This window comes from Xyrauchen texanus, chromosome 16, assembly GCF_025860055.1.
Source record: "Xyrauchen texanus isolate HMW12.3.18 chromosome 16, RBS_HiC_50CHRs, whole genome shotgun sequence".
Lineage (NCBI taxonomy): Eukaryota > Metazoa > Chordata > Actinopteri > Cypriniformes > Catostomidae > Xyrauchen > Xyrauchen texanus.
In genome coordinates this window covers 40,509,435-40,526,186 of record NC_068291.1, presented here as the reverse complement: position 1 = coordinate 40,526,186, position 16,752 = coordinate 40,509,435, and the positions used below count along the sequence as shown (strand labels likewise).

The following is a 16,752-nucleotide window of genomic DNA, read 5'->3' as shown; positions in this document are numbered from 1 at the left end:
CACCACCACCAGTTGAGCCCTGTCCCACACGGGGGTAGGCTCCTCGACCCTGCCTCCTATCTCCGGCAGGACATGACTGTTCTGGGTACAACTCCCTCGGACAACCAGACGGGGCCTACGCCAAAGAGAGAGACATTACATTCTGTTTTACATTTATCAAATAAATGGCATCTTAAACTTCACTCAAGCCTGCGTGTCTTCCCAATAGAAAGGAATATATTTCTAATAAAGGGTACTGTAGGTTCCTAAAATTATTTAGAATACAATACAATATATTATATATACAATATATTATAATCTCCCAATACAATTATTATTGGGAGATTATAATATAAAATGAAGAATAATAAAAATAATTACTATTCTCTCTCTAACAAAAATGTACCATGGTATTAATATGATTTTTTATTTTTGGACAGTGAAATACCAAAAGCGCATTGGAGTCCCATGTAAATACAATGGTATATGAATATAGTACACATACATTACCATGTTATATATCTAAGTAGTCTTATGACAGTTTGCTGTAATTTATGTTAGATGGTGAAATTGTTGATTATTGATATATGTCAATAACCTTGTAAAGGGATTTAAGGGAATGGAGGAGGCGAGAACTGGCTTGATAATATAAATAATAGTTTTAATATAAAACTGAACAAAAAGACACAAACACACATAGAACGGTCAGCTGCTCGTATCTCTCTCTTGTTGGACCACCCTCCGCAGTCGGCCTTCATCCCACTCGGAGGCTTAATTAGCCGGATCAGGAACCGGGTGTGCAGAATCACCACACCGCCCCGCCCTCCGCCCTGTTACAAGCCAGTAATGCGCTTCCCTCAACTCGTTCCAAACCCTGATGTTTCCTTTTAGTTTACATTTAGGGTTTGGGTAACGTTATCTTCAGAATAACATTGTTCGTTGGTTCATATATTTTTGTCCATAGGAGTAAAAGATGTACGTTTTTGTACGAGCCACCTTGTACGATTTATTACGATTTCGCCATCTCATACTATTACAATGACTTTTCATGAGATTGGGTTGGTATTAGCATCATGATACAATCGCTGTACCATGGTACTTCCATAGTACTTTTTTGTAATTTCCTTAATAGATTTACATTTAATAAGAATAATTTCCAACAAAATACCATTTTCACCCAAAGTCACTATAGTAAAACCTTGGGAAATTTCCACTAGGGATATCCTTTGATGTTTCCTTTGTGTGTATATATGTACTCAAGTGGGACATCTCTGTTTGTGTTCCATCAGAAAACCCTGTCCGAACACATTGAACCCAGTGTGGGCAATCAAACCCCTCGAGATCTTCTGTCTCCAGACACCAAGAGGATGGTGACCCAGCTGGAGAGCCGGATCAAGGAGTTAAAGAGCTGGCTGAGAGAAACAGAGCTCTTCATCTTCAATTTGAATCTCAGACCAGATGCACAACCGTGTGAGAGCAGCAAACAGGAAAGCAATGACCCACAACATGACCCACTGGCCATCAAACAACTCCAGCGTTTCAAGGTGAGCAGTTCATTGTCAAAGTGATGTTTTTATTTGGTTTTGATGTTGGTTGATGTTATCTCAGCTTAATATGCAGTAATTCCGTAATAATTTGCTTATGGAAAATTAACCATGGTTTTACAGGAATCATTTTTAACTATTATTTACCATTTTATTTACCAATTATCCATGGTTTTACTATATTAAGCTTGCAGTAACCATTTAATCCTTTAGTTTGGTAGTAACCACATGTATCACAAATTAACTATGGTGTTACTAATTTAACACTAACCATGATTTTTGTTGTTCCTAATAAAGTTACCAGCCAACTGAAAATGTATTATCTTTCCCAAGCCATTTTTACTGTTTTCTTTGGTGCAAGTGTTAATTTTGGACTCTGTCTGTAGGCCTACAGTTGTTCATTAATCAGCATTAGCAGTGCTAACCCATCAATACCAAAGCTTTGTTCTCAGATTTACATATAGTAGACCTTAATACAACCTTATACAGTACTAGTGTACATGACAATATTGTCTCAGGTAGTCTGGGTATTTATCATGTACAAATAGAAGAAACTGCTTAGTCAAACTACACAGAAACTCTTTCTAAAAATAACTATGCTTCGGTGCAGTGTGCTCAAAAGCACACATCAAATCCCCTGACTGAAAATCTATATTACATTATTATTTGAGTTAAAATCCAGAGAAACAGCTCTGAGTATTAATCAAGACGCGTCAAAACACGGGTCGCCAAGTTGATTACCATTTACCCGCTGAGTGACAAACATAAGTGAGTAGAAGCTTTAAATATACACAAGGCTAAATGATCAGGAGGGGAAAATAAGGAAAGATTTCCTGTTTGCTAAAATGCCACGAAGCCAAATAACATTGATCAATAACATTGATTTCTCAGGAAGAGTCCAGATAAAAGATTAATGCAAAGATTGGAAATATTGATATGATTGTTGTCGTCCACTCTGCTTCTACAGTTGCCAAACCGAAAGGCCTTTTGGATTAAATGGGACAGGAGTTTGAGACAGCTTGAAATATACACTGCATGCCCAATTATTAGGTAAACTGTATTCCTCAGGATTATTTTTTTATTTTATTGTTGAACAAACACAATGCTCACCGTCAATCCAAAATGTTATTGAACCTCAATCCTTTCAATCCTCAAAACCTTCGATGAAGCAGCAACCACAGCCTCCCAAATGCTGTTCAAAGAGGTGTATTGTCTTCCCTCACTGTAAATCTCACATTTGAGAAGGGACCACAAGTTCTCAGTAGGATTTAAGTCAGGTGAGAAAGGGAGCCAAGTCATTGTTTTGGCATCTTTGAGGCCCTTTGCATGCAAGCCAAGCAGTGGAGTACTTGGATGCATGTGATGGAGCATTGTCCTACATAAAGATCATGGCCTTCTTGAATATGGAGGATTTCTTCCTGTACCACTGCTTGAAGAAATTTCTTTCCAGAACCTGGCAGTAGGTTTGAAAGTTGATTTTCAGTCCATCTTCAACTCGAAAAGGTCCAACTGCCTTATCTTTAATGATAGCAGCCCATACCAGTACCCCTCCTCCACCTTGCTGGCACCTGACTCGAAGTGGTGCACTGTGTCCATTACTGATCCAGCCACGGGCCCGTCCATCTGGTCAATCAAGAGTCACACTCATTTCATCTGTCCATAAAACCTTTGAAAAATCGGTCTTCATGTATTTCTTTGCCCAATCTTGACGCTTCAACTTGTAAATATATTCAGTGGTGGTCCTGTTTCAGCCTTCTTGACATTGGCCATGTCTCTGAGCACTTGACACCTTGTGGTTGCAGTTCTGGAATATGGTATTATTGGAGGATAATGGGTTCCTGGTATCTTCACTTTGAATTCTTCTCAAGTCTTCTGCGGTTAATTTGTGCTTTTTGTTCTCCATGCATTTTTTGCGCCCCAGTCGACTATTCGCAACAAAACGTTTGATTGTCCGGTGATCACGCCTCAATAGTTTAGCTATTTCAAGAGTGTTGCATCTGTCCGAAAGACATTGTACAATGTTTGATTTTTCAGTGTCAGTTAAATCTCTTTTTTGGCCCATTTTACCTGAGGTAATGAAGCTGCCTAATAATTATGCACACCTTGATATAAGGTGTTAGTCACTTTCACCACACCCTCCCTCATTACACAAATACATACCACTTGAAAATGATTGAATCCAATAAGCATTCAAGTTTATATGGTTTGGAGTTGGAAAATGTGCATGGAAATAATGATAAGATCAGAATACTCACTTATATATACACTCAGTGGATATTGGACATCAGGGTTTTTATCCTCAACTTAGGTAAAATAGACTCAAATCTTTATTTATCACCTCAAGACTGGGACTTGTGGAATTTCAGCATCTGTTCCATGTAGATCCCTGAAATATGTTTAAAAAGGAGGGAGAGCTTGGCTCTTCAGTATGCGTAACAGGAATGGTCACCCTTTAAAATGTCATCATAAAAATGTCTGTCTTCCGCTGAATAAAAAGCATTAAGTTCTTCACTTGCTAGGGGGGAGAGGAGTCGTCTAAAATTAGACACTATTGTATCTTAACCTTCACTGGTCAGACAGTTCAGAGTAGTTGGCTGCCAATTTCACTTCTTTCATTAATAACTGTCTTGGCTTTAATAGTGTGCTTTCATGATATTAAAACATGAGGGTTGGACATTTCTTGACTTGAACTGCTCGCCAGGTTTTGTCATTATATAACAGCTTTTACTTACAATACCTTTCTATAAATCTCTATACATATACAATACAGATATTCCATTTTGTGGTGATGTCTTGCTGTGGCAAATATCACTGTTACTATTGCTCAGATTTAGAGTTAGGGATTCTTCAAAACCCCCAACTCTATGTGTTAAACTTCAGTTTGTAACTTGTCACACACCATTTGTGTTACGGACATGAATGATACCTCAAATTGTGCAGCTTGTTAAAGAGAGTGGTCATTCAGTGCCAACTCAACCAGAGATCCAAGGCTCTAATTATTGTTTTTGAGAAATAATCCTTCATAAATTATGTTGAAAGCCAAAATGTTAAATGCCATGGATCAATATTTAGCTGAATAATCAATAATTTTTTAGAGGGGGGTCAAAATGCCTATGATTTGCAGCAAAATTACAGGTCAAATAAATAACTTTATGAAGGTGAGTGACATTATTTTATTTTTACATAGCTATAGGGAGGTCTATTACTAAAATCTATTGACTTCAGCACCCATTTTTGCATTACATGCCAATGGTGTGAGACCAAAAATTGGAAACAACACTTTTCTGTATTGTTTTTCCAAAGCTGGAGTGCCTATAACTTCAAATGTATTATAGATAATACTTAATACTTTTAGAATAAACTTTTTCTTTTTCTTTCATTTGTAAATCCCTGTATCATTAAATCCCAGAGATATGGGGTTCCCAGTGCATAATTTAAATTTGACACATTTTGAGTGGTTGAAAACCAAATGTGGATGACATAGTATAAAGCTATTTTTTCTTGTACAACCAAAAAAAAGGTAAAAAGTACATATAATGTTGAAATTAGAAATGTACATTCATTCACAAAAAAATGTCTCAAATTTTATTTATTTTTTTATAAATAGCCCAGTAGCCTATAAAAATAATCATCATGCAGGCTACATTTGAAAGGGGTAAAAAATGAAGCTTGTCAAGTCTTAGCTATCACCAAAATGCAGAATAACACATTTTTGTCTGTAAGTGCTTTTCATTCGAAGTTCAAAGCAACGCTTTGCATTGGCGTCCTAACGCAAATCATGAACGCAGTTGAGAGGATGAGAGTTTAAGAGATTTAATAACCATTGTAATGAAAATGGAACCTATTTGGGGACTAGTTCTTTCAATTAATCAACCTCCCAATTAGACTTTGGGAAACGTTTAATGTTACTTGAATTAGTGCACATCTTTATACTGTGGAAGGCTTTGTTTCAAACAATATGATGTTTTGTGTTAATAAAGCATCATATTGTTACATATTGTGGTTTTCTTTCCTAAGATGAAAATAAATGCTTTGTAACAGTTGATGCAGTCAAGTTTTTCTATGTGAAAAAGTACATATATTGTCAAATTTCAGCACTTTCAAAATCTGCGATTAATTGTGATTAACTACAAAAACTGATGTGGTTAATCGCGATTCAAAGTTTTAACCGACTGACAGCACTAATTGTCACATTAATTTGAGGGAGGACCCAAATGCAAAGGCAATTTCAACAGACTTTATTAAAAAAATAAAACAAAATGCAAGCAAAAACTCTCACTAGGGAGAGGAAGAACAAAACAGGGCAAAAACAAACTAAAAGATAAAGGCTGACCGAAGTTCAGGAACCAACTGGAGACAAGAGTGATTTTGGTGGCACGTGGAGAACCAACAGGATATTAGGCAGTTAGTCATGTTTTGACTCATCAGTGTATGTATGTATGTATGTATGTATGTGTGTGTGTGTGTATATGTGTATGTGGGTTTAACCAGGCTGGATTGTGTGAGGAGCTCACAAATCTTTGACAGATGTGGACAAAGTCCCATCGGTGAGCTCCTCCGGCAGGCATGGTTGCATTGGCTGGTTTATGTAGCCCGCATGCCCGGCCACCGCATGCCTAAACAGCTTTTGTTTGGCCGGATAGAGGGGGCTAAGCAGGCGCAGCACGGGCTGGAGAAGATATGGAGTGATGTGGTACAGGAGGATGTGGAGCTGAGTGGACTTGCTGATAACTGGTACCAGCAGTATCAAGATCGGCCTCTTTGGAGGAGGCTTGTGAAGGATGCTGCTGGCCAGTTGGAGGCAGTCGCCCTCCAACAACAACGGAGCGCAGAGGAGCGACGCTCACAACAATGAGCAGAGCGCAGGGTGGCTAAAGCACAGCAAGTTGGCACAGTAGGGGGCACAGGTGGTGCATCAGCCAGTCATCATGGGACATGTCACCTGTTGGATCTGTCCCGTAACCTCCTGCCAGCGGGCGTTCAACACTTCACGTGGCCTTAACGTGCACATAGCCTGGCACAAGCGTTGTGGTGACATCACCGCCACTTAGTGGCGAATGGCGGTTGTTATTGTTGTTGTGTGTATATATATATATATATATATATATATATATATATATATATTTATATATTTAATACAATCATTTGGTCCATATTGGAAGAACACATTTCCCATATTGCTCTAATTTACCTTAAAATCTTACAAATGGAGCCAATCAACATGAAGCAGCTTTTCAATGGTTTTTCTATGTAAACATCTGCTAGATGTCTTTGACCGTTGTACCACTTCTTGCTCCACGATTTTTAGATGCTGGTTCAGGTAAAAAAAAACAACTTTTAAAAGTGCATCTCGAGAACCTGTGTTCTGTTCTATACTTTGCACTGCATCTAGCTAGTTTAGTGCAAGAATGCTTTTGGTCTTAGTTATCTGTTCTTGCCCATTTGGTTGTGTTGTTGTGTACTACTTAAACTTCTCTGGTTTATGACTGAGCTGAATTTCTTAGAATTTAATTTCAGTAAATTCTTCCCATCATTCCAATTTAATTCCATTACAGTAGTCTGAGGAGCATGGCCAATTCGATTCCAACTCAACTCCTAACTTGCTGTTTAGTGACATAACAAAGAGCATATCATGTGTTTTGCTTTTTTTTTTATTGTCACCTTTGTCTTAGCTACTGTTGTCCTTTTGGAATGAGGAAGAGAGAGAGCTGTCATCTCAGGAGCACTTCCAAAAAACCTACAACTCTAAACCACATTCCTATTAAAGGCATTCCACGAGAGAATTAGACTAAATGGAATCCAGACTGAATCTTTGCTGAAGCATTTGAATCGGAGTCCATCTCCACATCTCTCTGGCACCTTTGATCAGCTCGCCACAACGTGGGGCCCCAGGGCCTCATCCTCCAGCGCCCGTCCGGCTGATTGAATGTGACGGCGCAGATATAATATCAATACTTTCTCCATGATTAGGAATAAGAAACTCCTGTTCATTGGCAAGTGCTAAACACATTAAGTCTGTTCTGGGACGGGTGCGTGAGAGCGCCAAACGCAGAGTTAGCATCTTATCAGCAGGTAATGGGGAGCAGACAGGTGACAAGCCTGTTTATTACATACAATCGACTGGCTACACACACACACATAGCCTTATTTTTCATTATATGTCCATGGCGTTCCCGTTCATTTACAGGCACTAATGAGAAAATGTCGTCAATGATGGCAACGTTATCACTTTCCTGCCATTTGTTTTCATTAGCACAGTAAAGAGGACATCTACTGTTCGTAAGACATTGGTCTGATTTTGAAAATGTTGTCATTTTTTCTCTTAAAGGGAAAAATAATTAGATATACACATCTATAATGATTGGCTTATAGAGGAAGGTCACTGACAATCTGACTCAAGCAAATGCATTTTGTTCTTGTTAATTAAGATGAAATGTAAGAAGTCAAACTGAATGCAAAACAGGATCCTTTATTGTGATCTTATACTCTGTATTATATGGCTGTAAAATTTGCATCAGTCTTAAGTGCAGATAGGTTAATTTGCCTTTTACACTTTCCACTAATATGGTGGACATTGGTATCCCGCAACCATTGAACCCAGTTACCGACATTATTGTTATGATCAAACAAATATTTTATTTTTTTTTTAATTCTGGGAAATATCATTTTAATTTACCTTTAAGTTTAATTTATGTTCAATAACAACAAACCAATACTTGTTTTCCAATTTGGTGTCATTTTTAATTAGTTTTAATTTATAAATGTCTGTTGAATTTGGATTTTTATATAATGTTTTGCATGGAAATTACAACATCACACAAGTAAAGTTTTAAATGGTATTTAAACATGTTACAAATTCTGGTAACAGAGTAGACATATTGCAAACCTCTTATAATAGAAATATGAATAAATCTAAAATGGCTCATACATAGTTTGACCTCCTAAGAGGTATTAAAATTATATATAAAAAAAAATAATATATATATATATCCTAACCCTAAATTGAAATACATTTCAAACCTTTAAATAAGTATGATATATATATATATATATATATATATATATATATATATATATATATATATATATATATATATATATATATATATATATATCATACTTATTTAAAAAAAAATATATATATATATATGTATATCATACTTATTTAAAGGTTTGAAATATATATATATATATATATATATACATATTTTTATTTAAATTAATTTAAATAAATTTTTTTTATAAATAAATATATATATATATATATATATATATATATATATATATATATAAAAATGTTGGGGGTAAAATTACATGTGTTGTTACATTTAATATAATTTCATTAATCTGACAACCTGTCAAAAAGATTTTGTGGTCCTAATTTACCTAACCCTGTATTTATATATTCATTGTCTAAAGAATAATTGACGTTAGACAAGTGCACAAATGATGAACAATCTCTCATGAACACATTCAATATAATTATCATAAGCTATCATTTGTAACCTGATCTGTTTAAGTGCATTATTCTCTAATTGTCATTAAAAAACTACTGTTATTTTACACCATAATAGCTTTTTTAATATAATTTTGTGTTAGATGCCCGACATGAATGTTTAACAAAACTCCCAATGGTTACACTTAAAGACTATTCAAATATTACAGTATTGTAATTAATTATATTAAATTAAATATAAAATAAAAATTATATTCTCGCCCTTTTTGCTAACATCCCAGATGTGTTGGCCTGCAGTTTACACTAAAACGGTTTAGAAAACATAGGCCTTGTCTTAATTTTTTACATACACCCTGCAATTCTGGAAAACATTTCAGAAATCCATGCTGACTGTACAAAATGTCACAAAATAAAACAGTTTTGCATGTAGGATATGTAGCATATAGCTGATTAACATACACTACATTGTAAGAACAGGTGATCTGGGACATGAAAAGTGATACGGAGCCAAACGTTAATTGTCAGATGATCAAAACATCTTACTAAAACGACAGATGTCGTTTTTATGACATAACCATCTTATTATTACAAGAAAATATGTCGTTTTAACTAAACGTAGTGTTGTGAAAATAATGTGATAACAATGTAAAAAACGTTAAATTTTGGCAAAATATAATAACTTATAATATTTATTTGATGTTGGAGTAAAATATGTCCAGGACATTTTCTTGACAGGTTTCATGAGAATTACCCATATATGATAAATACCAGTTAACTAATTATCAATTATTTCCTGTGGCATTTTTGCATTATTTTGCCATTAAAATTACACAATTCTTATACTGTGCGGGTTTGGAACAAATAAATGATGTAAATAATTGGAGTAAATAATGTCATAACTTTCATGTTTTGGTAAACTATGCCTTTAAGCACCATTTGTTGAACCCTGGTTCTATTTTTATAAGAGTTCAGGTCCTATTCATGGAAAGTTCCTTTATTTTCTATTGACACTGCAGTGGTATTTCTCTTCATTAGCACGTGGATATTGAAGCAACTGCGACTGACAGACATTGATGAAACTCAATGCAGTGTGAGCCGAGGGAATGTGTGTGAGAACAAATGGCCGATATGAATTCGTTATACTCATTTGTGATAACAAGTGCATTCGTTTTAATTGACTTAATCAACAAATAGAATTAATCAGAGATTTCTAATGAATGGTAATTGATTGAATATCCACTGGGTCACTGTCGGAGCTAGATTCCCGTGTACTGTAGGGGATTTGGGCTCCACTCCTCAATCTTGGCGAGATTAATTGAAAATGTTAAAATTGCAGCTGCTGTAAAGTGCGAGATGAAGTGTGCGCTGGTTTCTCCCAGTGGAGAGAGGGAAACAAATACCCTGAATCCCAAAGAGCAGAACTGTCGTCTGGTCTTCTTAATCCGCACACGTCATTTAAAGTCCTCTCACTCTTTAAGTCAAACCGTGCACCCCAAAAATGTCAGAATATCGTTAAGCTTAGATTTTAATTAAGTGGGAGGGAGAGGTGGGTAATTGTAGTTTAAAGGCTTTAGGCTGAGTCTAGCACGTCTGTTCTCATTTTGTGCTGAATATAAAGATAAGCAGTTTTTGGTGAAACACTCTTGGGTCTCTGTAATACACATGCATCTTGCCGCTGCAACTGTGATTACAGACGCTGATAGCGACCGACCTGTAGATTAATACTGTACACCAGATGGATTTAGCCACACGATAACAACCAGGGGATTGCGACGAGAGAGAATAGTCATCTCTGCCGCTCTTGAGGTTGTGTTAGCATCTAAACACAACGCGAGACAGCTGATCCTCTGATAGCTTTATTAAAAAACATCTGATAGATGATTTTGGTTGTGATGTTGTGAATTCTGAAGTTCTCGCAGAAGATGGACAAATGGAGTGGCTATTTATGTTTTGTTTCTGTAGTCTTTCTCAAGATGTTATTTCTCAGAGGTTGCTCTTTCATATGTCAGGAGACTTCATGCAGTCAGGGTTCCCACGGTGGAGAACCTAGAAAAATAAACGATTTTAAAAATGGTGATTTCTTGGACTTAGAAAAGTCAAAAGTCATGATCTTAAAAATCATGGGAAAGTCATGGAGGTTTCTATAGTAACAAAGTACAAATACTTTTATACTGTTCTTAAGTACAGTTTTTGAATATTTCTACTTTACTCAAATATAAATATTTTTGTTGACTTTGACTTAATAATTCTACTTATATAATTCTCCAGACCCTTTCGTTACTTTTGAAAATTGCACAGCTGCAAATGTAAATTGAATGCGGCACTGCGATAGTGATATTTGATTTGCAAATGAATCATTTGAGTTGAATCTATTGAATCTGATTCTTTTGAATCGGTCAAATTGGTTCAAAATGTGGACTGAGTGATTAGTTTAAAGAATCGATTTGTGACTCAGAATCAAATCATAAGGGGAACCCACTTCAGAATCTAAAGAGAAGAGGCTGTTCATGTAGGATTTAATCTTGGTTTTTGGCTAGAAATGAATTGGTACATTTTTGTTTTGAACAGTATGAACGTTGTCAAATACTGATGAAGTTATGTGTAACGGGAGCCTTTAGCCTCCTTGTTAGAGCACCCGCCTCCCACACCGGACACCTAGGTTCGAGTCCCGTACGGAGAGGCTAGAACAAGAGCGTCACATTGGTGCCGTGACCCAGATGGGAGTGAGGTTTAGGGGGGTCTCCTAAGCAACCAAATTGGCCAGGTTGCTAGGGAGGGTAGAGTCACATGGGGTAACCTCCTTGTGGTTGTGATTAAGTGGTTCTCGCTCTCAATGGGGCATGTGGTAAGTTGAGTGTGGATTGTGGAGAGTAGCATGAGCCTCCACATGCTGTGAGTCTCTGTGGTGTCATGCACAACGAGCCACGTGATAAGATGCGCAGATTGACAGTCTCAGAAGCTGAGGCAACTGAGACTTGTCCTCCACCACTGCACCACCACAAGGACCTACTAAGTAATAGGAATTGGGCATTCCAAATTGGGGAGAAAAGATAAAAATAAATAAAAAAAGTATGGTGAATATTCATTTTTCTAGTTTTTCTGCTAGATTTTACTCTTGATGGCTCTTCCAGCCATCTTGATTTTTTATGATTTTGAACTAGTTTTTCCTTCTGAATTCTGCTTTTTTGCAACGGGGGAGCTGCAAATATATATTTACAATATAGTATTAAGTATTGGTATATTTTTAGTACTTTAAATAGATTTCTTAAAATATTTAATGTAAAATAATGCGTAAAATATCGTTTAATAAAAAACAATTGTGTATCTTTGTATAAAAAAATGTGTGAAAAAAATGCACAAACCTTTTAAGTACACACAGTTCTTCATTTGATTCAGACTCAAGTCATGACTTCAGTAAGTTCAGTAAGTCAGAAGTTAATTCACTAAACACACTGATTCAGTAAGCAGATTTAATGAATCATTCATCACACTGACGAATCACGAGATGGTGAGTCGTTTGTAGTGATTCATTAAAAGAACTGACTCAATTCAGTTGTTTGTGAATAGGATTAGACTGGTCTCAATGCATGGTTGTTTTTGAGAGCAACCAGCTAAAGAAAGTTGTGTTATTTGACATTATTATTGTAGAATTATTCATGTTAAAATTAATTTTATGTTACAATTTTTTGCTATGGTGCTGGAGATTCGGTAGCAACCTAATACATCAACCTGCGCCCTTGATGCACTTCCCACATCTTTTTTCAAAAGTGTGTTCAACTGTTTAGAAGCAGATCTCCTAGAAGTGATAAACTTTTCACTTCTCTCTGGGAGTTTTCCAAACTCCCTGAAAACTGCAGTTGTCAAGCCACTCTTGAAAAAGAGCAATCTGGATAAGACCATATTAAGCAACTATAGACCGATCTCAAATCTTCCTTTCATAGGCAAGATCATTGAAAAAGTTGTCTTCAATCAGCTGAACAAATTCTTGAATTCGAATGGATACTTTGACAATTTTCAATCTGGTTTCCGATCTCATCACAGCACAGAGACAGCACTCATAAAGATAATAAACGATATTCGCTTAAATACTGATACAGGCAAATTATCAGTACTGGTACTACTCGACCTCAGTGCTGCATTTGACACTGTTGGTCACAACATACTTCTTGACAGGCTGGAAAACTGGGTGGGGCTTTCTGGGATGGTCCTAAAATGGTTCAGGGCATACTTAGAAGGGAGAGGTTATTATGTGAGTATAGGAGACCATAAGTCTGAGTGGACGTCCATGACATGCGGAGTCCCTCAAGGCTCAATTCTTGCGCCACTCCTGTTCAACCTGTATATGCTCCCAATGAGCCAAATAATGAGAGAGAACCAAATTGCTTACCACAGCTATGCAGACGACACACAGATCTACTTAGCCCCATCACCTAACGATTACAGCCCCATTGACTCCCTGTGCCAATGCATTGATGAATTAAACAGTTGGATGTGCCAAAACTTTCTTCAGTTAAACAAAGACAAAACTGAAGTCATTGTGTTTGGAAACAAAGATGACGTTCTCAAGGTGAATGCATACCTTGACGCTAAGGGTCAAACAACAAAAAATCAAGTCAGGAATCTTGGTGTGTCTCTAGAGTCAGACCTTAGTTTCAGTAGTCATGTCAAAGCAATAACTAAATCAGCATACTATCATCTGAAAAATATTACAAGAATTAGATGCTTTGTTTCCAGTCAAGACCTAGAGAAACTTGTGCATGCTTTCATCACCAGCAGGGTGGATTATTGTAATGGACTCCTCACTGGCCTTCCCAAAAGACCATAAGACAGTTGCAGCTCATACAGAACGCTGCTGCCAGGATTCTGAGCAGAACCAGAAAATATGAACATATCACACCAGTCCTCAGGTCTTTACACTGTCTCCCAGTTACATTTAGGATTGATTTTAAAGTATTATTACTGGTATATAAATCACTCAATGGGCTAGGACCTCAATATTTTGCAGATATGCTCACTGAATATAAACCCAACAGATCACTCTGATCATTAGGATCACATCAGCTAGAAATACCAAGGGTTCACTCTAAGCAAGGAAAGTTTACGCCAGCTGCTGCTGGAACCAGCTTCCAGAAGAGATCAGATGTGCTCCTACATTAGTCACATTCAAATCCAGACTCAAAACACATCTGATTAGCTGTGCATTTACTGAATGAGCACTGTGCCACTGTGTGTCCGACTGTTTGTACTGTATTTTATTGTATTTTATTCTAAACTGTTTCAATTATTCTTATTTTTTTATTCTTATTTTAATCTCTTCTATGTAAAGCACTTTGAATTACCATTGTGTATGAAATGTGCTATATAAATAAACTTGCCTTGCCTTGCCTAATAGTGCCACTGTTGAAAGGCAGTGCAGGAAACACTTTTGTGAGCGAATCAATGAATAGGTCAAAACGGTTCACAAATTGGTCTCAATGATTCATTAGTGAATTGGTCTGAATCAAAATTCAGCGGTAAATACACTGGCTACTACACCTGGAGTTCGCTGGTTCTAATACCAGGGTGTGCTGAGCGACTCCTAGGCAACCAAATTGACCCGGTTGCTAGGGAGGGTAGAGTCACATGGGGTCGCTGTAAGGTGGTTCGCTCTCGGTTGGGTGCGTGGTGAGTTGGTCGTGGTTGATGCTAGGCCATCACTAGGACTTAGTGTGTACATTGGCATAATCATTTTTTTTTTTTGAAAAATCTCAATTAGCTCAAGTGAGGTAAAAAAAAAAGTATTACAGGGTTAGTTTACCCAAAAATGAATATTCGGTCACAATTTACAGTGTGTTCATGAAAGCATGAGAGAACTTGTTCACAGTGGCTCACGTGTTGACACCAGAACCTGTATTGTTTATAACACTAAACAATGCTAGTTCTCGTGTGAACGCAGGCTACTGTGAACTAGCTTCTCTCATAGCGCTTTTTTGTCCTTTTTCTTCTCGTCTCTCTCTGTCTTTTGATAGCTGACTGAAGTAACAGGGTCCATTGGCTAGCCGCCAGCATCTCGGCCATAGTGCCGGTTTTGTGGTTGTGAAATGGAGTCATTGTGTAGACTTGCATACTGGAGGGAAAACAAGCTACTTTGCTGTATTTGGAAAAGCTTTTTAGCAAATATTGCTGCACCATACTCCTCCATTCCTCTTTGTCAATATGGCCAGACTCAATAGGGGGGAAATCAGTTTATGAGACCCAGCATTGCAGAAATAACAGAGCATCAGATTTATGGCAGAGTTAATATGTCTAAAAGCGCAATGTTCCATTCAACATGTAATTATGAAGTCACTAATTTTGTACATTTTAATCTAACCGATTTGACCTATGGGATCGATAGATGATAATAGTCATCTATAAAGTATTTTATTGACATTCCAGTGAGTTCACCAGCTGATACCTGAAGAGTGGAGCTCAGATTAGTTCTTTTTTCATCCCCTTTTCTCCCAATTTTTAATGCAAAATTCCCACTACTTACTAGGTCCACATGGTGGAATGGTTACTCACCTCAATCCAGGTGGCAGAGGACAAGTCTCAGTTTAAAGCACATAACTGTTAATCAGAAGGTTGCTGGTTCAATCCCCACAGCCACCACCATTGTGTCCTTGAGCAAGGCACTTAACTCCAGGTTGCTCCGGGGATTGTCCCTGTAAAATGTGCACTGTAAGTCGCTTTGGATAAAAGCGTCTGCCAAATGGATAAATGTAAATGTAAATGAAAATGTTTCACCGTTGTTCAAATGCACTTTGGATCACATTATTTATATGTATAAATGTTTTCCATCTGAATGGACTAAATATTAAATTATAAAAATGACAGTAAAATTCAAAGTAATCTCTTCGGTAATCAAAATACTTTTTGAATGTAACTGTATTCTTAATACCAATTATTTAAACTGTAACTGTAGTGGAATACAGTTACTTATATTTAGTATTTTATATACATATTCCCATTACATTTATTCCATTACTCCCCAACCCTGGCTCTAGAATACCCTTTACTTGCTATATGCTAGTCCCTCAAACCAAACTATTGAATCTCTTGCTTATTTTTTATTACAGCACGTTTTGGCATTGATATTAATAACAAGTTGGTAATACAATTCACAGTGATAATTTAAACAAAATTCCACGATTTGATGCTATGAACCTCGCAAACTTTAAGAATAGGGAACTATGTTCCCCAATCCCCATACATACTCTATGATCTGTTTATCATCCCACACGCTTCTAACTGTCAGAGTTTCAACTCTTCTGCAGGATAACTCTATCAGCGAGGACCCTCCCCTGCCTCCTCTCTGGCATGCTGCTGTAGCATTTTACAGTCTCATTACCTTTTTAAAAGACACAGCAAAGGGAAATATGCTAAAACAGAGAGGGGAAGCACTCCAGGAAAAATAAAATCCAATTTAAATGTAATGGTGAAATGTAATGGTGTTTAATATTTATTAAAAAATGTACAGAAAATGTAAGGCAATGCTTTTCAGGGCGCCAGGATTTGCATAAATTGTTCTCTGAATGTTTTCATCCTGTTTTGCACATGGTGCAGCGCAGTCTATTCGCAAATCTGCTATTGCATATTTAAAAGAGGTTTTGGTACAGGTCAGAGACCATCAAAAATCCATAGACTTCCTTATAGGATCTGTGCAGCAGTTTGGTCTCCTGTAGGAGAGTTTTGTGTGTATGCTCTGGCGATTTCGTTAAACTAGTGTCATTGCTGGACTCTGAAGCATGGGAG

The 16,752-nt window shown here is 36.9% G+C and overlaps 1 protein-coding gene across 1 annotated transcript in view; it reads left to right on the top strand.

Moving 5' to 3' along the window:
• The window catches only part of akap6 (A kinase (PRKA) anchor protein 6), a 210,068-nt gene that overhangs the window by 181,514 nt on the left and 11,802 nt on the right, over positions 1-16,752 (top strand). The window contains exon 11 of the mRNA XM_052146055.1: positions 1,269-1,523. Within this exon, the coding sequence (XP_052002015.1) occupies positions 1,269-1,523 (255 nt within the window). The remainder of the gene's footprint in view (positions 1-1,268; positions 1,524-16,752) is intronic.